General features: G+C 46.8%; 2 protein-coding genes across 2 annotated transcripts; one reads left to right on the top strand and one right to left on the bottom strand.

Moving 5' to 3' along the window:
* Nucleotides 1-2,853: 2,853 nt before the first annotated feature.
* On the bottom strand, nucleotides 2,854-3,246 carry LOC120640281 (hydroxyproline O-arabinosyltransferase PLENTY-like). The gene has a single exon (XM_039916135.1). The coding sequence runs from the start codon at nucleotides 3,244-3,246 to the stop codon at nucleotides 2,854-2,856; it is 393 nt and encodes a 130-aa protein (XP_039772069.1).
* Nucleotides 3,247-15,785: 12,539 nt separating this feature from the next.
* Nucleotides 15,786-17,856, top strand: LOC120641456 (amino acid transporter AVT3C-like). The gene has a single exon (XM_039917600.1). The coding sequence runs from the start codon at nucleotides 16,173-16,175 to the stop codon at nucleotides 17,442-17,444; it is 1,272 nt and encodes a 423-aa protein (XP_039773534.1). The 5' UTR covers nucleotides 15,786-16,172; the 3' UTR covers nucleotides 17,445-17,856.
* Nucleotides 17,857-18,474: the final 618 nt, after the last annotated feature.

The following is an 18,474-nucleotide window of genomic DNA, read 5'->3' as shown; positions in this document are numbered from 1 at the left end:
GCCTAGTGTATAAAGTTGACTTGAAAACTTTTATCACTCCAAAATTTAGTGTTGTCATCAATTACCAAAAAGGGGGAGATTGAAAGCATCTAGGCCCCTAATTCGAGTTTTGGTAATTAATGACAACGGTTTGTGGATTAACGATTTCATTTGAGAAGATGAGTATAGGTTGATTCACGGATGAAAGATATTTGGTTGTGAACGTATAGAGTTTTGGAGATGATGAGCAAAGCTCGGGCTCAAGGCAAAGGTATAAAATAGGGCTTTTGCATTTTACCGGTCACAGGGCGTTTAGTGGATGAAAAGTGACCGGATTTATTGGATAGTTAGCCGTACTATCAAGAGGGGTTATGTACTCATGCTTGACGGGTCTTTAGTGCCATTTTGCTCAAAATGTCTAGTTGCATGCATGAGGGCTAACGGCGTTTTGAAAAGTTTTGAAATAGACTAAGTTCGAGAGCTTACTGAGTAACGGCGGACAGTCCGCACCTGTGGGGCGGACAGTCCGCGCCCGTTCCAGAGAGCTTGCAGAGACTCTGGTGGGCTGGCGGACAGTCCGGCCCATAGCGGCGGATAGTCCGCGACCGTTCCAGAGAGCTTGCAGTGTCTCTGGTGGGCTCGCGGACGGTCCGGCCCAGGTGGGCGGACAGTCCGCCACTATTTTTCAAATATGTACCAGAGAGAATGTTTCTCTGGTTTGGGGTCAAATGTTAAACTGCGGACGGTCCGCTCCTGAGGCGCGGACGGTCCGCAGGCTAAACTCAAGTTTGTTCCAGAGACGATGTTAGTCTCTGGTGGGTTGGAACTCTTAACTGCGGACGGTCCGCCACTGGGGCGCGGACGGTCCGCCAGGGCTTAACGGCTAGTTCTGACATGCATTTATTGCACTCTGACTCACTGATTTATAACGGCGGACAGTCCGGTTTTTGAAACGCGGACGGTCCGCGACTTCGCAGAAAAGAGTGTAACGGCTAGTTTTTTGAGGGGTGTCTATATATACCCAATGCCCGGCCATTGGGAGGCTCTCTTGGCCATTTGGATAGCATTCTTGACACATTAGAGCTAAGGCATCCCTCTCTCACACACACTTGCTTAGAGATTGCATTTTTGAGAGTGTGAGAGCTTCCTAGTGCATTGCATCAAGAGTTTGAGCTTTGTGGCATTAGGGAAACTTCAAGCAAGCGTCATCAACTTATTACTCTTGGGAGTTGCCGCTCCCTAGACGGCTTGGAGAAGTGGATTTCGTGGAGCACCTCCAAGGAGATTGTTGAGGAGCCCCGATTTCGGTTGTGAGAGGTTTTGTGCTCACCTCACCGGAGTGGTGAAGAGCAACTCTAGTGGAATCGAGGTGTGGAGCGGTTCCTTGTTTCAAGCCGGCTCAAGATCAAGAGGTTCTTGATAGAGGAGCGGTTGATTCTTGGAATCCACCTCAACGTGGATTAGGGGTGACCGGCAAGTCATCGACACCACGGGATAATTTCTTGTGTCAAGCTTGGTTACTTCTCTTGCTCTCTTTAATACTTGCTTTTACTTTGAGCAATTTACTTTACTAGAGCTTGATTTGTGTCTTGTCACCCTAGGTTGCAAACGCATCTAGAAATAGTAATAGCATGACATAGGGCTTTCCTTTGTTACTAATTAAATTTCTCTAGTGTTATTGGTTTTAGATTTTAAACCGCCTATTCACCCCCCTCTAGTCGGTGTTCTTGATCCTACATAGACCACCAAGGCGCACCGGCAAGCAAAGGCAAGTGCCCACAGACACCGAGTCTCGTGCACCGCCACCGTCACTCTCGGTCACTCGGCCGAAATCCACTACAGAGCTTCTCCACCAAGGAGGGGGTCTCCTCTTCCCCCGTACAAAGTGTCGGCACCGCTCCACACCAAGTCGGAGGGTCGTCGACGGGAATACTTTGCTTGCCTCGGCAATACTTCTCTTAAGCTAGCTCTCTCAAGAACTAAGCCTATACAAGTGCACAAAGCACTCTCTCAAAGCTTCTCACAAGCTAGATATAGCACTAAGCACTTCTAGGATGGTTGGTGATGGATCTTTGCTTGGGCAGCACTTTCTTCAGCTCTTAAGGCTTCCAACCATATGTGACAACCGGCCATGGGGGTATATATAGGTAGCACAAGCAAATATAGCCGTTGGAGAAAAGCTGCCTGAAAAGCCCCTAATGCCGGTTAATCCGACGCTCCTCCAATAGTCATCGTCGGTTCAACCGGTGATACTAAACTGTCCGCCTCAAAAACTTGCCGTTACATGTACGGGCAATCAACCGATGCAGCGTCGATTTAACCGGTGAGTGTAGTTGTCCTGTGAACTCTGAAAAACCAACTCTCTGGACAACTGCACCGACGTTCACCAAGATCCAATCGTCGGTTCATCCGGTGTATAGACCTTGCCTTAGCTTCTAGATCCATTGCACCGACGTATTCATTTTTCTCATTGTCGGTTCATCCGGTGCACCCTGCTGACTGAGTCTTCTCTGAACTCATTGCACCAGTGTATGTAATTTACCTCACGTCGGTTTAATCAGTGAGTGCAAATTATCTCTGTCTTGGTCCTTTCGACCTGATTTCTTCGGGGTTTTGTATCTTTTCATCCCTTGGACCTATAAGCCTGATAATGATCATCTTAACACATATATTAGTCCAAGTGTTGTGTGTGTCATCAATCGCCAAAACATTATATTGAAATATGGCATGAGAGGCCATTTTCGCTACAGCCGGCCGCGGTCGCGCCCCGCCGCCGCGCGCAGCGGGCGGCGGTCGTGCTCCTCCATGGCGCGCAGCACCGCCGGCTGCGGTATCGCCGGCCGCCGCACTCTGCACCGCCAGATCTGGTCCCACCTACTCCAGATCCTTGCCTTCAGGAAGAGGGCCCACCACCATGGTGGGTATCTCATCCATCAACCCATCAGGCTTCCCCGAGTGAAGGATCCGGGTGAAGCCGCCCATGTCAGAGCCGGGGCGGTCGCTCATCTCCTTGTACCAGTAGTGCATGATCCTGGACTTCCACTGGCTGTAGAGCGTGTCCATCGCCGTCAGCGCGACGTGGAACCGCTTCACCGGGTCGGAGCCGGAGCGCGACCCGTACGAGCCCCCGCCGTCGAGGAGCTTGCACGGCCCATCCCGGCCCCGGCCGTGCATCGTCAGGAAGTTGTAGGTCGCGAAGAAGCACCCCGCGGAGATGAGGATGAGCTGCCAGGGGGAGGTCCTGCCGGCATTCTTCCTCCCGCTCATCCTCGACAGCCGAGCCCTCAACCCGCAACCAGGGGGAGGGGGGCGCCGCTACTCCTGTTGAGCCGCGCGAGGCGGTGCCGGCGGGGGAGGGCTGATCGAGGGAGTCACCTGGGAGCCTCTGCCGTGGGAGTGGGGTAGAGCTGGGCGAGTCGCTGGCCGGATCTGGGATGATTGGGATCGCCCCGCCGGCATCTCACCCGCATCCGCTGGAGTCGGTGGGGAAGACAGTGTCCGCGGCGGGATCGAGGCCAGCGCCGCCGCCCACGGAAAGGTGGGCGGTATGTGGGCAGTGAAGCTGCGAAGGAGTAGTGGGCGATGGCAAACTGCAGAAGCCCCGTGGCACTGCAGGAGCGGGCCCGTAGGCGGCGGAGCAGGGCGCAGGTCGCCGGATCTGGGCCGTGTTGCTAATCGCCGGATCTATCGTGCGCTGCCTGATGCCTCTCTGCCGATGCCGGATCTGACCCCGGGACCATTGGATCTTGCCTTTGCGCCGTCGGTTGACCACAGGGGCCAACCATCGTTGCTCCGACGAGCAGTATCGGCGAGGCGGAGCTGTACTCTCGGTGGGGAAGGGAAGGGGATGGCCGAGACGAGAGAGGTGGTTCAAATGATTTTGAACCAGAACAAAAGTAGTAGGTAGCTTATAAAGGGTGTGTCTGGTACAGAATCTGATAATTTATTAAGTTTATGTCTTATCGTATACAATACGTATCTGCATCCAGCCGTGTACACGATCTGACTCGATTCCACCTCTACCTGACACCCCTGAATCTTGCACTGATCTCGAAGTACATATTAAGGGTCCAGATAACCCCTACCGAGGTACTCTGGTACTATAAATCTTCAGTTTGTTTTCACTAAACTATTGGCAACGATGCGGGGTCACGAACTCACGAGTCGTTGCCGATTATATTTTTTGGTTCCAGGGCCGTGTCCCGTTTGGAGGCGAAGAGAAAGAGGAGAAGACGGGGACGGGGCATGAGCGTGGCTTGAGGGGCAGAGGGCTCTGCCTGGTCCCTGTCTCGCTGACCTCGCAGGTGTACCACGACGACACCCTGCCGGACTGCTGGACGCCGGCGTACCCGGGCTGCTTGTACCGGTAGATGAGCTCAGGGAGGCGACAGCAGTAGGATCCACAAAGATTATTTCCAGTCTAGTTCAGGCTAATAACAAACTTAGGCCACCTCCAATGGTGAGACAAGTTAGCTCTTGCGCAGGGGCGAAGCCAGTTCAAAATGGAACCGGGGTCTTTCCTATCCCACACTGGAGTCTTTGCCTATAGAAAACAATAATAAACAGTGATTTACTTTGATTTTTAATAAATTTATCAGGGTCCGCTGACCCAATAACTGCATGTAGCTCCGCTACTGCTCTTGCGCATAGTAAAAAAATATCAGTGTAGTAGTATGAGAATAGGTGCTGAGGGGAGGCGGCATTGGGAACTGAGCGAGCTAGCACTCTGCCCCGCGCTAGCGTGGACCGTTCATCTATTAAAAAATTCTATGAGATGGGTTACAGTGCACCGTTGGAGAAGGCCTTAGGGCAACTCCAACCAAACTCTCAAATCTAATCCCCTACTTTACCATATAAGAGTCTCTCATCCACATTTTAACTCTCTATTTCCCCGTGCACTCCAACCAATCTCTCATTTGCCTCCCTACTTCTCTCACACACTTTTATTTTATCTATATCTTGTAACTAACAAGATAGCTATTTTATATGTAAATGGTATTATTTGTGATAAGTTGTTCATACATAGTTGCACGAATTAAATGAGCATGATTTTAAAAAATATATAATAAGAAAACACAAAAGTAATTTATTGATGAGATGAATTGTATATAAAAATAACAACAGCTAGCGGCAAGCTCGCATCCAACTGATCTCTCTCGTCTCGTCTTCTAGTATTTTCTCTCCCTCTTTGTCTCTCTCTCACACTCCGGCAAGCATCCACCGACGCCAAGCTAGCTTGGGTAGGAGAGACTGGGGCGGAGCCCCTGCAGAGGCGCAAGCAGCTGCTGGGGGCAGGAGGAAGCGCTTGTCCGCCTGGGGAGCAACGACGCGGGTGCTGTTGCTGCTGGGCTCTGTGGAATATTGTCGGCAACGCAGTGGCTGCCTCGATTGGGAGGTTTCCGATCCATGGCGCGAGTAGCGGCAGTTGGTGGCGCGGCCGGATGAGAGCTCGAGTAGGAGCTCCTACATCTAGGAGTTCGGGTGGGTGGATGAGAGTTTAGATGAGAGTCGGGGTTTGGGTGAGGGATTGGTTGGAGATGGTTTTTGACGTTTGGACTCTCAAAAACAGGATAGGGGTGTGAATAAGGGGTTGGTTGGAGTTGCCCTTACGCCTTTTCTAGCGGTGGGTTCAATTGGTAGGCATTGAATTTCATTTGGGCTTCGATTCTTGTTTCAAGGTTAGGGGTGCGGTTTGCTCCAATAGTGAGGGTGCGATTTTCATCTGACAGCTCATTCCAGGGTGCGGTCACTGGAGAAGGCTTTAGGCATCCCAGTTTCCAGACATTGCCTTTCGCAAAAGCCAGCAGCTAGAAGAGGTCCGGCGGTCAGTGGACAGTACTACATACAAGCTCCTAGTGCCCATGATTCCAAATGTTGTTCGAAGCGATTGTTAGCAGCCAGTGGCATCTGCATGCAATGCACCCTTTGCCGGCCATTGTGCATGCAGCATGCCTTTGCCTTGTAGGAGGCGTTCATAAGCAACTTAGATTAATTAGGAGTATTAAATATAGATTAATGATAAAACTAATTGTATAACTCGTGAGGCGTATCTAATAAGTTCAATTAATTATAATTAGCCCAGATGTTGTCACACACCGTAGATGCCATTGCTATTTTGGCGCTCTTCTTTTTTCTTTTCTTTGCGAAGCCGCAGAGCCAAGAAGGCTGCAAGGCGACGCGCCTGCACGGGGCACGGCAAACCTCGTTGCACAAAACTAGACCAGCATGCCGTCCCCTGCTATCTGCGCGCTCCTCCGCTCGCCGTCAACGAGCTAGCCGCCGGTGGGGGCGCGCACGGCACGGGCGGCACGCGGTTGAAAGGCTGTACCTGGACTCCCCGCTGGTGACTGGCGTTTCACTTCACCCGCGGCGTCGTCCAGCACAGTCACAAAAGTTTTCGAATCGATGAATCGAGGAACGTGATACGTGATAGGTTATTTAAAAATAATTTTAATATTATTGGAATGAAATTGTACTTTGACGTACCGTACCACATCTTCTATTATTTTATTATTTGACCAATAAACGGAGCCTCCACGTTCCCTCTCAAGGTCTAAAAATTCTCATGTTAATCGGAGAAAATAAGAGAAATTAAAATTACCCACCACTGCCATTATGATAAAAATCGACCCAAAATACCCCTGTGTCTGACTAAATATAGCCCACCACGTCATTATAAAGAAATTAATCCAACCACTGTTATTATGATAAAATCGACCCAAAATACCCATGTGTCTAACTAAATATAGCCCACCACGCCATTATAAAAAAAATAATCCAATATTTAATATAGTAATGAGACTCCAAACAACTAGCGTTGGCTAAGCTAGGAGATTCTAAAAAATTATGATCATAATTTTTAATTCATTTTTTCTATGGGCATAAACATTGATAAAAAAATTCCAGACAAGCTTCAGAAAAATATTTTCACACCATAGCACCACACTGAAAAAAATAGAAAAGTTGTAGCCTCACGGTGTTCTGAGATATCTTATTATTTGGCCAACAAACAGAGGCTCCACGTTCGATCTCAAGGCCTAAAAATGCCCACGTTAATCGAATAAAATAAGAGAAATTGAAATCACCCACCACTGCCATTACGATAAAAATTAGACCAAAATACCATTGTGTTCGACTAAATATAGCCCACTATGCCATTATAAAGAAACTAATCTAATATGTAACATAGTAATAAGACTCCAAACAACTAACTTTGGGTAAGCTAGGATATTCTTAAAAATTACTATCATCATTATTAATTCATTTTTTCTACAGGCATAGACATTGATAAAAAAAATTCAAACAAGCTTCAAAAAAATATTTGCATACCACAACACCATGCTGAAAAAAGTAGAAAAGTTGTAGCCTCACAGTTTACTGAGAAATACTATCATTTTAGTTCAATAATTGTAATATTATTTTTAGCATACAATTGAAATATATACAAACAAAGTTAATATGTGTTCTATTTACTAACATTTCGGTCAAAAATCATGTTGAAACTAATAAATGGCGCTAAAAAAACCAGAAACAAACCTTATGTCAACCATTGTTTATCTCATTGTCTTAGTCAAATCAGTTGCAGCATATTTGAATTGATTAAATGAGTACCCAAGGCTAAGAGAGGAACAAAATAGCTGCACTAAATCCATATTCTATCGGAAAAATATAAGGGGATGAGAAAAAATAAGAAAAAAGAAAAATAAAAATGAGAAAAAGGAAAGGCCATAAGCCAGCGCGGATATGGAGTGGACACGCAGAAGAGTGGAATGTGGAGTGTGAGGAACTATTATTGGATTAGGGGCTACAACAAAAAAATAATTGGTTGGGGGTGAATAGGATTCACACGCTCTATTGGTTCTACGAATTAAGTTGGGAATGAGAGAGTAAACCTCTCCTTTTTGTCTCTCCCCTTGAGCAATCAAGATAACAGCAAACAAGAAGCAGCAACACCAGCAGGTGAGTACCAGGAAGATGGCAAGAAGCTGCCGCAAATCATTGACTTAGAATCCAGATTAAACAAATAAAATCATTACGCTGCAACATTAACTGTAACACATAAACCTAAAAAATGCTCAAAAAATTTCTTATATAAAAAATAATACTACCTCCAAATGAATTTATTTGCTATTGACGTGATCCTCAAAACACAACTTTGTGTACTATTAAAAAATTTACACTTTAGTGAAACTAAATATTTTTAATCAATGTATACAACAACAAACTTAGAACTATCTCAAAATGTTATCTAATTCAAACCTAGAAGGAGTATGAAAATATAATCAAATTATTGATCTTCAAAATAGTTTTAATAGATCTTGATTTTCGTCAACAAAAAATACTTTATGAAAGCCGATTAAAAAAGTGCAACCTTAAATATATTTACACCTAGCCGCATAAATAATAAATATAAATAATTAAATAATTTAAAATATAACATTAGAGATGGTATTATCTAGCCGCGCAAATGCGCCGGTGGCCTTCCTAGTTATCTTATTATTTGGCCAACAAACGGAGTCTCCACGTTCGCTCTCAAGACCTATAAATTATCACGTTAATCGGAGAAAATAAAAAAATAAAAATTACCCACCACTGCCATTACAATAGAAATTAGCCTAAAATACCCCTGTGCCTAATTAAAAATCACCCACCAATGCCATTATGAAAAGTTAAATATAAAATATCATTTAGCTATGTATCATTTACAAATATGTACTATTAATAAGAACTAAAGCTAACAACAATCAATCAAAATAAAATGAAAATAAGAATAATTATCTCCATAATATTATTAAAGCTCAACAAATCAAATTATTATTATAGGTAGATCAAGTTGAATTTTTTTAATCAACAGTAAGACATAATTTACGATAATCAACATAATAATATATGGTAAAAAATAGTATAATCTTTAAGTAAAAATATAACGACTAGCCGCACAAATGCGTGTGCTATACGCCTAGTTGCTGGTGAATATGCGTCCAGGCTACTGGACGACGCAACATCCAGCAGGCTACAACGTGCGCTTTTGTCCGTTTGCTCAGATAAAAAATAAGTAACTCGCACTTCTGAATCTGAAAATTCCGGCTGCAACTAATCACCGGCCTGTCGCTTCATGAAGCACTACGTCTGAATATCGCATTGCCAGAGTGCTACTTCCCCATACCCACCGTATATGGAGTTCATTTCTGCACTCCGTCCCGTATCTTGGGCTACACGATCACGAGTCTTTCACTTCATCAACAAAAAAAAAAGAAAGTCGAAACAAATGCGAGAAACATCCTGGTCAAGATCAGGAGGTCCAAGTGATGCTCTTTTTCAGATTGGGCCTCTAAATGCGCCAGGGCCAGATGGCTTTCCAGCTCGTTTCTTTCAAAGAAATTGGGATGTTTTAAGGGAAGACGTGACTCTTGCGGTCCGTAAGTTTTTTGAAGAAGGTGTAATGCCAGAGGGGGTCAACACAACCATTATTGTTCTGATTCCGAAGAAAGAAGCAGCAGATGACCTGAAGGACTTTCGGCCAATAAGCTTATGTAATGTAGTATATAAGATCATCTCAAAATGTTTGGCAAATAGAATCTGACCACTTTTGCATGATATCATTGCGCCAAATCAGAGTGCCTTTATTCCAGGAAGAATGATAACTGATAATGCCATTATTGCTTTTGAATGTCTTCATGCTATACAATCAGGTAATGAAAATGCCCGTAAATTTTGCGCTTACAAACTTGATTTGTCTAAGGCATATGATAGGGTGGAGTGGAATTATTTGGACGGGGTTATGCGTAAACTGGGTTTCAATGATAAATGGATAAATTGGACTATGCAATGTGTTACTTCTGTGACTTATCAAGTGAGCTTGAATGGTGTCTTGCAAAGTCCATTCAAACCAACACGTGGACTTCAGACAAGGAGACCCACTGTCTCCTTATCTCTTCTTATTTGTGGCAGATGGGTTGTCAACTTTGCTGAGAAAGGCAGTCGAGTCCCAACATGTGCAAGCCTTGGGAATTTGCAGAAGAGCGCCTACAATATCACACTTATTATTTGCAGATGACAGTTTATTGTTTTTTAGGGGGAATGTAGAATAAGCTCATCGTATTAAGGATATCCTCCAATCGTACTCAAGATGTACTGGTCAGCAAATTAATCCTCACAAGTGCTCCATTATGTTTGGAACCTTATGCTCTGAAAAAGGATAAGAATAGTGTTCGAGGTGAGCTACAAATTGAAAAAAGAGGCTTTTGTGGAGAAATACCTTGGATTGCCCACTCTAGAGGGTCGTATGAAAAAGGATCAATTCCAACCGATTTTAGCACGCTTTGGGAAAAGGATGGCAGATTGGAGCGATAAAAATTTGTCTATGGCTGGGAAGGAAGTTTTAATAAAATCAGTAGCACAAGCACTAGCCACTTATACAATGGGTGTTTTCAAGATGCCGATGGGTTTATGTGAGGAATTGATGCTGCTAATAAGAAAATATTGGTGGGGTGCTGAAGAAGGAAAGAGGAAAACTCGCTGGGTATTGTGACAGACCCGCCGAGTTAAAATGCTTAATTAAGCGTAACCGTCATCATCTGAACGCATCAGTCGCATTAGCTTAATTAAGTGTAACTTGACAGGTTGCTTTCAACCCACAGGCCGACCGAAACACACCAGAAGTCTCGCACGAAGGCGAGCGCAGAAGGTACCAGCACAATACAATCTTACAAAAATAGCAAAATATATTAAGACTTTTACAAACAGCTTTAAATTTAAAATTTACAAAAAAAATGACAGCACAGAAGATAATCTAACTTACAAAGTATTTTTACTAGAGAATAAATAAAACAAACTAAATAAGCCGAGGACTACCGAGACGGGAAGACACGATGCCACATCGAGCCCACCGATGGGAAACCTAGTTAGCTCCTATACCTGAAACAGAATAAACAATAAACCCTGAGCAACTAATACTCAGCAAGTCTTACCCGTCTATTGGGTATACTTAGCCCACATATTCTAGACATGCAAGCTTTTTGGCTAGTGGTTGGTTTTGCGGAAAAGAAGCAATTACAGGTGAGTCCTTATTTTTCTATGTTTTAGCTTCAATATAAAGTAATCAATTTACTAATTCTCTATGATTTGCAAATCTATAACAATCATGGTGAACAATTCAATAATTAGATAATATCAGCCCGCATCTCATCTCTTTTAATTCATTTCCTTACTACGATGTGACCAAGAGATCAAGACTCTCATGACCGCGAGACACGGTGAATCGATCCGATTTAACCTTGCAAGGTGGACCTAACCAACACGGCACGCAAAAGCCTCGTCGGACCCCACGCACCAATCTTTCCCCTCCCCGCCTCGAACTACAGGAACCAGCCCAACGACATATGGTCAGCCGAGCTCAACGTGAGACCACCAAAAGTAAACATATGCATCCCAATTCTCCGCGACTACTCGACTCGCCCCAGGAGTTGGGTGCGGGTTCTTGTACTTTCGAAGCAAAGCAGTACTCGGCTTACCGGTTTCGACTACCTCCTACTCCCGGCATGCGGTTAGTACAATTCAATCCCTGATCAGCACAGCCGACAACAGAACGGTCCTTAATCAACACAGATGGGGCTACACCTTCCCCCATCCGGTCTCTCATACCATACCTTCCATCTTGAATATAATAATTCATATACTGCAATATAGAGACATCCTATATCTCGCGAGTGACAGAATTATCACTCGACTTCTATCGAGCCCTATTAAGTATAGCAGTGCTAATGACCTATTCATACTAGTATAAGGCCCAGGAAAACCTAGGGATCATGCAGCTAAAGTTTCAAACAATTTCTAAACATAATGCACAATTATTAGATACATATATAGGTGACATAATTTTAAATAGTAGGATATGCACCGGGGCTTGCCTGAGGGTAACACTAAGTCAGTGTTAATGCTATCAAGGCCTTGGGCCCTTCCGACCTTGGGCCGGGTCTTCAGTTGCGCCAGCTGGTCCTTCTCTCTTTAGGATACATCCATCAAACACTGTCTTGGGGTTCGGTTCCAATCATCGCGCGCTTCACGCTCACGCACTGTACATCTAGCGCATCTACATGAGATGCATATGACATGAGAATGCAAATATGACATACAACAACAACTTAACAAGTACCGAGTATAAATACTACTAATTTGTACCATTTATACTTAACATTCCTAATGCAACCCGGAATATTCGGATTCCTATTCGGAATCTCCGTATTACCCGGAGTATCCGGGTTTCACAACATTTTCGCCCCAAAAACTGAAATTCTTGTTACGACAAAACTAACCCGCGAAAATCGAAACTCTTCTAAACCCTAGTAGAGTGACTCGTATGGAGACGATTGACCAAAAAGAAATCGCTTAAAACACCCTAGAACAACCAATCCATTTAGCCCTAGCTTTTGGTACCTTGAGTAAGCTTCCCTTGCAAGAAAACTCGAAAATTAAACCACCCCAAGGTGGGATACTGGGAGGAGAGGATCCCCCATGCCGATTGGAGCTCCCTTAGGCCTTGGAATGGATTTGGAAGGAAGGATTTAGGGTTTAGGGCCAAGGGGAAAGGGAGAGCTCGTGAGGGAGAGAGGAAAGGAGAGAAAACAGTGTAATAACGTTTGGGATTAGTCACAAGACCCAAAACACATGATATATACTTTTAGGTCCGGACTATCCGGGTGAAAATCCGGAGTATCCGGATACATCCGGAGTTTCCGGGTCTATACCCGGAGTTGTCCCCGGAATGTTAAAAATCCAGAGTATCCGGGCTTATACCCGGAGTTTTCCCTGGAGTGTTCCAAATCCGGAGTATCCGGGCTTATACCCGGAGTCTCCGGGTCCGACAGCATTTTTTTTCTACCAAGAACAGAAATCCTCATGGTGGAAAAACTAGCCCACCAAAATTGAAACCCTTTTGAATCCTAGTTCAAGGATGCATAAGGAGATGATTGACCAAAGGAAATCACTTAGAACCTCCTAGAAAGATAGATCGGGCCGGCTCAAGTTGGAGTACCTTGAACGAGCTTTTCCCCGCGCGAAGAACTTGAAACCCAAGACTTCCCGGGGAGGAACATGTGGAGAAGAAGGTGCTCCTCACCATCTTGAAGCCTTCTTGGCCTTGAGCTCAAGTTGGGGTGGAGGATTTGGGGGTTTAGGTCTCTAGGGAGAGGGAGAGCACTTGAGGGAGAGAGTGAGGGAGGGAGTGGACGTGAGAGAGGGAGAGAGTGACGTGAGAGAGTGAGGGTGAGCGTGATGGAGTGAGGAATAGAGAAGGGCTGATGTTTTAACGTTTGGAAACAGTGCAAGAGCTAAGACACGTGATATAGAAACTCCAGGTCCGGACTATCCGGAAACAAATCCGGAGTATCCGGGTAATTCTGGAATATCCGGGTGCAAACCCGGAGTATCCGGGTTTTCCCAGGCTCCAGAAAATTGGACTGAACTTGAGTCGATTTTTGGTGACTCGATTTGTACCCAAAAGATTAGGTCTCTAATTAACTAGTTAAGCCTGTGATTAATCTTAATTATATGTAATTAACACATGAGGTGTTACAGGTATCATTGAAAAATTTGGTGCAGCCAAAATGCCAAGGGGGTATGGGTTTCAGAGATCTTCATCTTTTTAACCAAGCCATGTTAGCCCGACAGGCTTGGAGATTGCTAATTTTTCCTGACAGCTTATGTGCCAAATTGTTGAAAGCGAAATATTACCCAAATAGTAGGCTGCTGGATACCGCCTTCCCAAGAAATGCTTCAAATACTTGGCGGGCAATTGAATATGGTTTGGCGCTGCTGAAAAAAGGTATAAATTGGAGAGTTGGGAATGGGAAGAACATACGTATTTGGCGTGATAATTGGGTGCCTAGAGATTATTATTTGAAACCAGTTACTAGGCGGCGACGGTCCAGACTCAAATGGGTATCTGATCTCATTGATGAAGAGTGTGCTGAATGGAAAACAGAAGTATTGCATGAACACTTTGATCCAGTAGATGTTGAAGAAATATTGAAAATCAAATTATCAATTGAAAGAACAGAGGATATTATTGCCTGGCACTTTGAAAGAACAGGTGTGTTTTCTGTTAAAAGTGCATACAAGCTTGCGCTGAACCTGAGAACTTTAGGTGCCAATACCTCTGGCAGTAAATTTCAAAATCGTTCAAGATTATGGAATTATATTTGGAAAGCTGATGTGCCACCGAAGGTTAGAATTTTCGCATGGCGTCTTGCAAAAAATGCCTTACCAACAAATGAAAATAAGAAGGCAAGACATATTTTGGAAACGAGTACATGTGCAATATGTGGGTTCGAAGCTGAAACTGCTTTTCATGCTGTGGTATCTTGTCCTCATGCTCGTGATCTCTTTGAAGCAATGCGCACCGAGTGGCCTGTTCCGGACACCAAACAACTCCATCTTTCAGGTCCAGACTGGTTATTGCTCTTGCTTGACCGCCTGCCGGCTGCATATCAAGCTCCCTTGTTGCTAATCCTTTGGCGCAATTGGAATGATCGCAATGCAGTAACACATGGAGGAGCAAGACTATCTATTGAGGAATCAGCTAGAGCTTTAAAGTCCTTGCAAAACACACTATATAAGACCACAAATCATACTTCTGATGACATTAAAGGGAAGGCGACCATGAACATATTTGCTAGGGAACAGAAGAAAGAAGCAACACCGATGAATCTGGCGCAAAAACTTAGGTGGCAGCCTCCAGGGGATGGTTGGGTTAAAATCAATATTGATGGAAGCTTTATCGAGTCCACAGGACAAGCTTCAGCTGGTATTGTCATCCGGGACCAATTAGGACAGGTGTTACTCTCTTCCTAGAGGTATTTGTTCCGATGTTCTTCAGCAGAAGAAGCAGAACTCGCTGCGTGCAAAGAAGGCTTGTCACTCGTTGTACGATGGATACAAAGCCCAGCAATATTAGAGTCTGATTGTTGTACTTGTCTCGCAGCTCTTTCCAAGCAAGGAATTGATCGCTCAATACATGCAAGCTGGATTGCAGAATGCAAGGCACTCATGAATTTGTTGGGAGGGGTTAAGCTTTTGAAGGCTAATAGAGAGCAAAATAAAGTAGCACATGAGCTAGCACAATATGCTAGGCGTGTCTGTAGTTCAGCTGTTTGGCTAGCTACGGTTCCTGATTGTATTGGTCATCTTGTACTGGAAGACTGTAACACTAACTAGATATAATGAAATTATCTAATTCCTCGCAAAAAAAAAGATCAGGAGGTCCAATTATAAATTCAGCAAGGCATCGGCAGAGTCAAGGATGTCGGTATCTTCCCGGGAAAATAAAACTACTATACTCAAGTGTCAGGTTAACCGCATGTAGCAAGTGCGTGAACCGGCAGCCTACATCAACGTCACCGAAAAAATTCCCCCAAAAATAGAGAGAAAAGCATCAACGTCACCGAAAAAATTCCCCCAAAAATAGAGAGAAAAGCATCAACGTCGCTTTCCTTGTCAGGCTCAGGCTCACAGAAGTTGGCACGAGCACATGACGAAACACGCGTGTTTCATACCAGAAGAAGAGAAGGAAAAGTTTGATCCTTCCGGATGCGGCGTTCCGATCCGCCCTCTCGGCACCTGATCTGACAGATTTGGCCGAGGAACATTTAGTTTCCGGCAGGTTTGCTCAATGGTGGCCTGATTGCCAACCCGCGCCGGCGGGGCAGCTAGCAGTCTAGCACTGCCGAGAACAAGTTGAGGAAGTTGGCCAGAACCCAGTAGCGCGGCGAGGCCTCAAAACTCGATGCCGGGCACTCCCAGCCATGGCGAGCAAGCCTAACAACTTCACCATTCCGTTCCTCGCCGCCGCTACGGAGCACGGAGGCCAGAGAGACATGCCCGTGCGCGCGCCGACACCCTCGCCTCCCGTGCGCCGCCACACGGGCAGTGCGAGTACGGCACGCCATACACTTGATTGATGATTGGCGAACACACCAGTCCGTGAACCATGTCCACGGCGTGTCCTGCTCCGACGCCCGATCCCGCACCCACCTCGGCCACTAGCTACCACCGGCCCTGCTGCGCCTCTGCTACAAAGCGAGAAAGCGCACGGCGCGAGCTCCCCCAATTCCCCGGACGCCAGCAGGCCACGCCGCTACGCTCCGCTCCCCCCAGCCGGCAGCCGCCCGATCCGTCCTATCCAGCGGGCGGCGGCCATGGGATTCGACAAGGAGGCGAGCTCCTCGTCCTCGCGGCTCGACGCGGCGGCGCCGCTGCTCCCGCAGCACGGCGGCGCGGGCGGGCACCTGTCGTCGCAGCCCAAGACGTTCGCCAACGTCTTCATCGCGGTGGTCGGCTCGGGCGTGCTGGGCCTCCCCTACACCTTCTCCCGCACGGGCTGGGCGGCGGGGACGCTGCTCCTCCTCGCCGTCGCCGCGCTCACCTTCCACTGCATGATGCTGCTCGTCGCCGCGCGCCGCCGGATCGCCGACGAGCACCCCAAGATCGCCTCTTTCGGGGACCTGGGCCACGCCGTCTACGGCGCGCCCGGGAGGCACGCCGTCGACGCCATGCTCGTGCTCAGCCAGGCCAGCTTCTGCGTCGGCTACCTCATCTTCATCTCCAACACCATGGCGCACCTCTACCCCATCGGGGCTGGCTCCCCGGACTCCCCGCTCCTCACCGCCAAGGCGCTCTTCATCTGGGCCATGCTGCCGTTCCAGCTCGGCCTCAACTCCATCAAGACGCTCACGCTCCTCGCGCCGCTCAGCATCTTCGCCGACGTCGTCGACCTCGGCGCCATGGGCGTCGTCCTGGGCCAGGACGCCTCCATCTGGCTCGCCAACAAGCCCCCCGTGTTCGCCTTCGCCGGCCCCGCCGAGATCCTCTACGGGCTCGGCGTCGCCGTCTACGCCTTCGAGGGGATCGGCATGGTCCTGCCGCTGGAGGCGGAGGCCGCGGACAAGCGCAGGTTCGGCGCCACGCTCTCGCTGTCCATGGCGTTCATCGCCGTCATGTACGGGCTGTTCGGAGCGATGGGCTACCTCGCGTTCGGCGCCGCCACGCGGGACATCATCACCACCAACCTCGGCACAGGGTGGCTCTCCGTCCTGGTGCAGCTCGGCCTCTGCATCAACCTCTTCTTCACCATGCCCGTGATGATGAACCCGGTGTACGAGGTCGCCGAGCGCCTGCTCTGCGGCAAGCGCTACGCCTGGTGGCTGCGCTGGATCCTCGTCGTGGTCGTCGGGCTCCTGGCGATGCTAGTGCCCAATTTCGCCGACTTCCTCTCGCTCGTCGGGAGCAGCGTCTGCGTCGTGCTCGGGTTCGTGCTGCCCGCCGTGTTCCACCTCAAGGTGTTCGGCTCCGAGATCGGGTGGGCGGCGCTCGTTGCCGACGTTGCCGTCATCGTCATCGGGGTTGCGCTTGCGGTGTCTGGGACATGGACATCGCTCGTTCAAATCTTCGGTTCTTCTTCCAATGTGTAAGCATTGACAGCTTCTCATCTTGTAAAATGGATCATGCCTTGCTACTGCATGGGGAACGCTCAATTGTACATTGATTCGAGAAGATTGAGGCCCAATTCAGCTGCCATGTTGATCTGGGCATACTTGCAGTGCTTCAAAATATGCGATGGCATACGCAATTGAAATCTATATAAGCTTTTGTTCAGGTATAGGTTCCAATTGTAACTCTGTAGCATGTCCATGTGTGTATATCCTATGTGACCTTGAAAGAGAAAAAAGAAAGAAAGAGGAATCAAATGGATGCATGTAAAAATGCACGAGTAGCATGTTATGACTTTATTAAAAAGAGTTGTAATAGTGTGTTTCAGGATCTCTATTGTCTCGTGTTCTGTCAATTCCTTAGCCCTGAAACTAGTTGTGTACTATTGATCTCTGACCTTGTGCATGGTTTTGGTTTCTTGGCCCTGATTTTGAATGATTCTTAGAGGACTAGAGGTTGACAAGTAAGAGTGGTATTACAATCCTGGGCTTATGTTTAATGGAAATGTTTCCGTGCACTTCTCGAAGAAAGAAAACTTGGAGAATTTGCTCATGTCAAAAGAAGAACTTCGTTTTTTTCCCTGTAGGGAATGAATAAATTATTGTGTCAAACGAGTCGTTCACTTCACTGGAGAATGAGAAAAAAAAGGAAAACAGCAGCTCCTATCCTTCCCTTCTTTGCCATCAACGTACAAACTGAAACTGCTTCGTTTTTACTGTTTGCTCTGTGTTTCTCCAAGGCAAAACTGAAGGGCAGGTTTTCGGCGGCCTCCTAGAGTCCTTGGCTCCTTGCAAGCTCTACGGTCCTAACCCTTGGGCTAGTAGCAATCTAGCATCTTCCCCCAAGCAGCAGGACAGTGACATGTTTGAACAAATGACCATCATGTGATGCAGTTAGATGTCCACCCAATCCCAATGGAGCGAGTTGCGTAGACCTCTGGACGGCTGTTTCTCTTATGGTTATGGAGCTCGTTGGCCTGGGCCCCGTGACGAGGATGTATGGCCAGCACCT

The sequence above is a fragment of the Panicum virgatum genome, chromosome 7K (genome assembly GCF_016808335.1).
Source record: "Panicum virgatum strain AP13 chromosome 7K, P.virgatum_v5, whole genome shotgun sequence".
In the NCBI taxonomy this organism is placed as follows: Eukaryota; Viridiplantae; Streptophyta; class Magnoliopsida; order Poales; family Poaceae; genus Panicum; species Panicum virgatum.
Note: the sequence above shows the minus strand (reverse complement) of the source record. Positions and strands in the feature narration are given on the sequence as shown.

Excerpts from the sequence above, each read along its gene's own strand:
- LOC120640281 (XM_039916135.1), bottom strand. The coding sequence starts at position 3,246 with ATGAGCGGGAGGAAGAATGCCGGCAGGACCTCCCCCTGGCAGCTCATC.
- LOC120641456 (XM_039917600.1), top strand. The coding sequence starts at position 16,173 with ATGGGATTCGACAAGGAGGCGAGCTCCTCGTCCTCGCGGCTCGACGCG.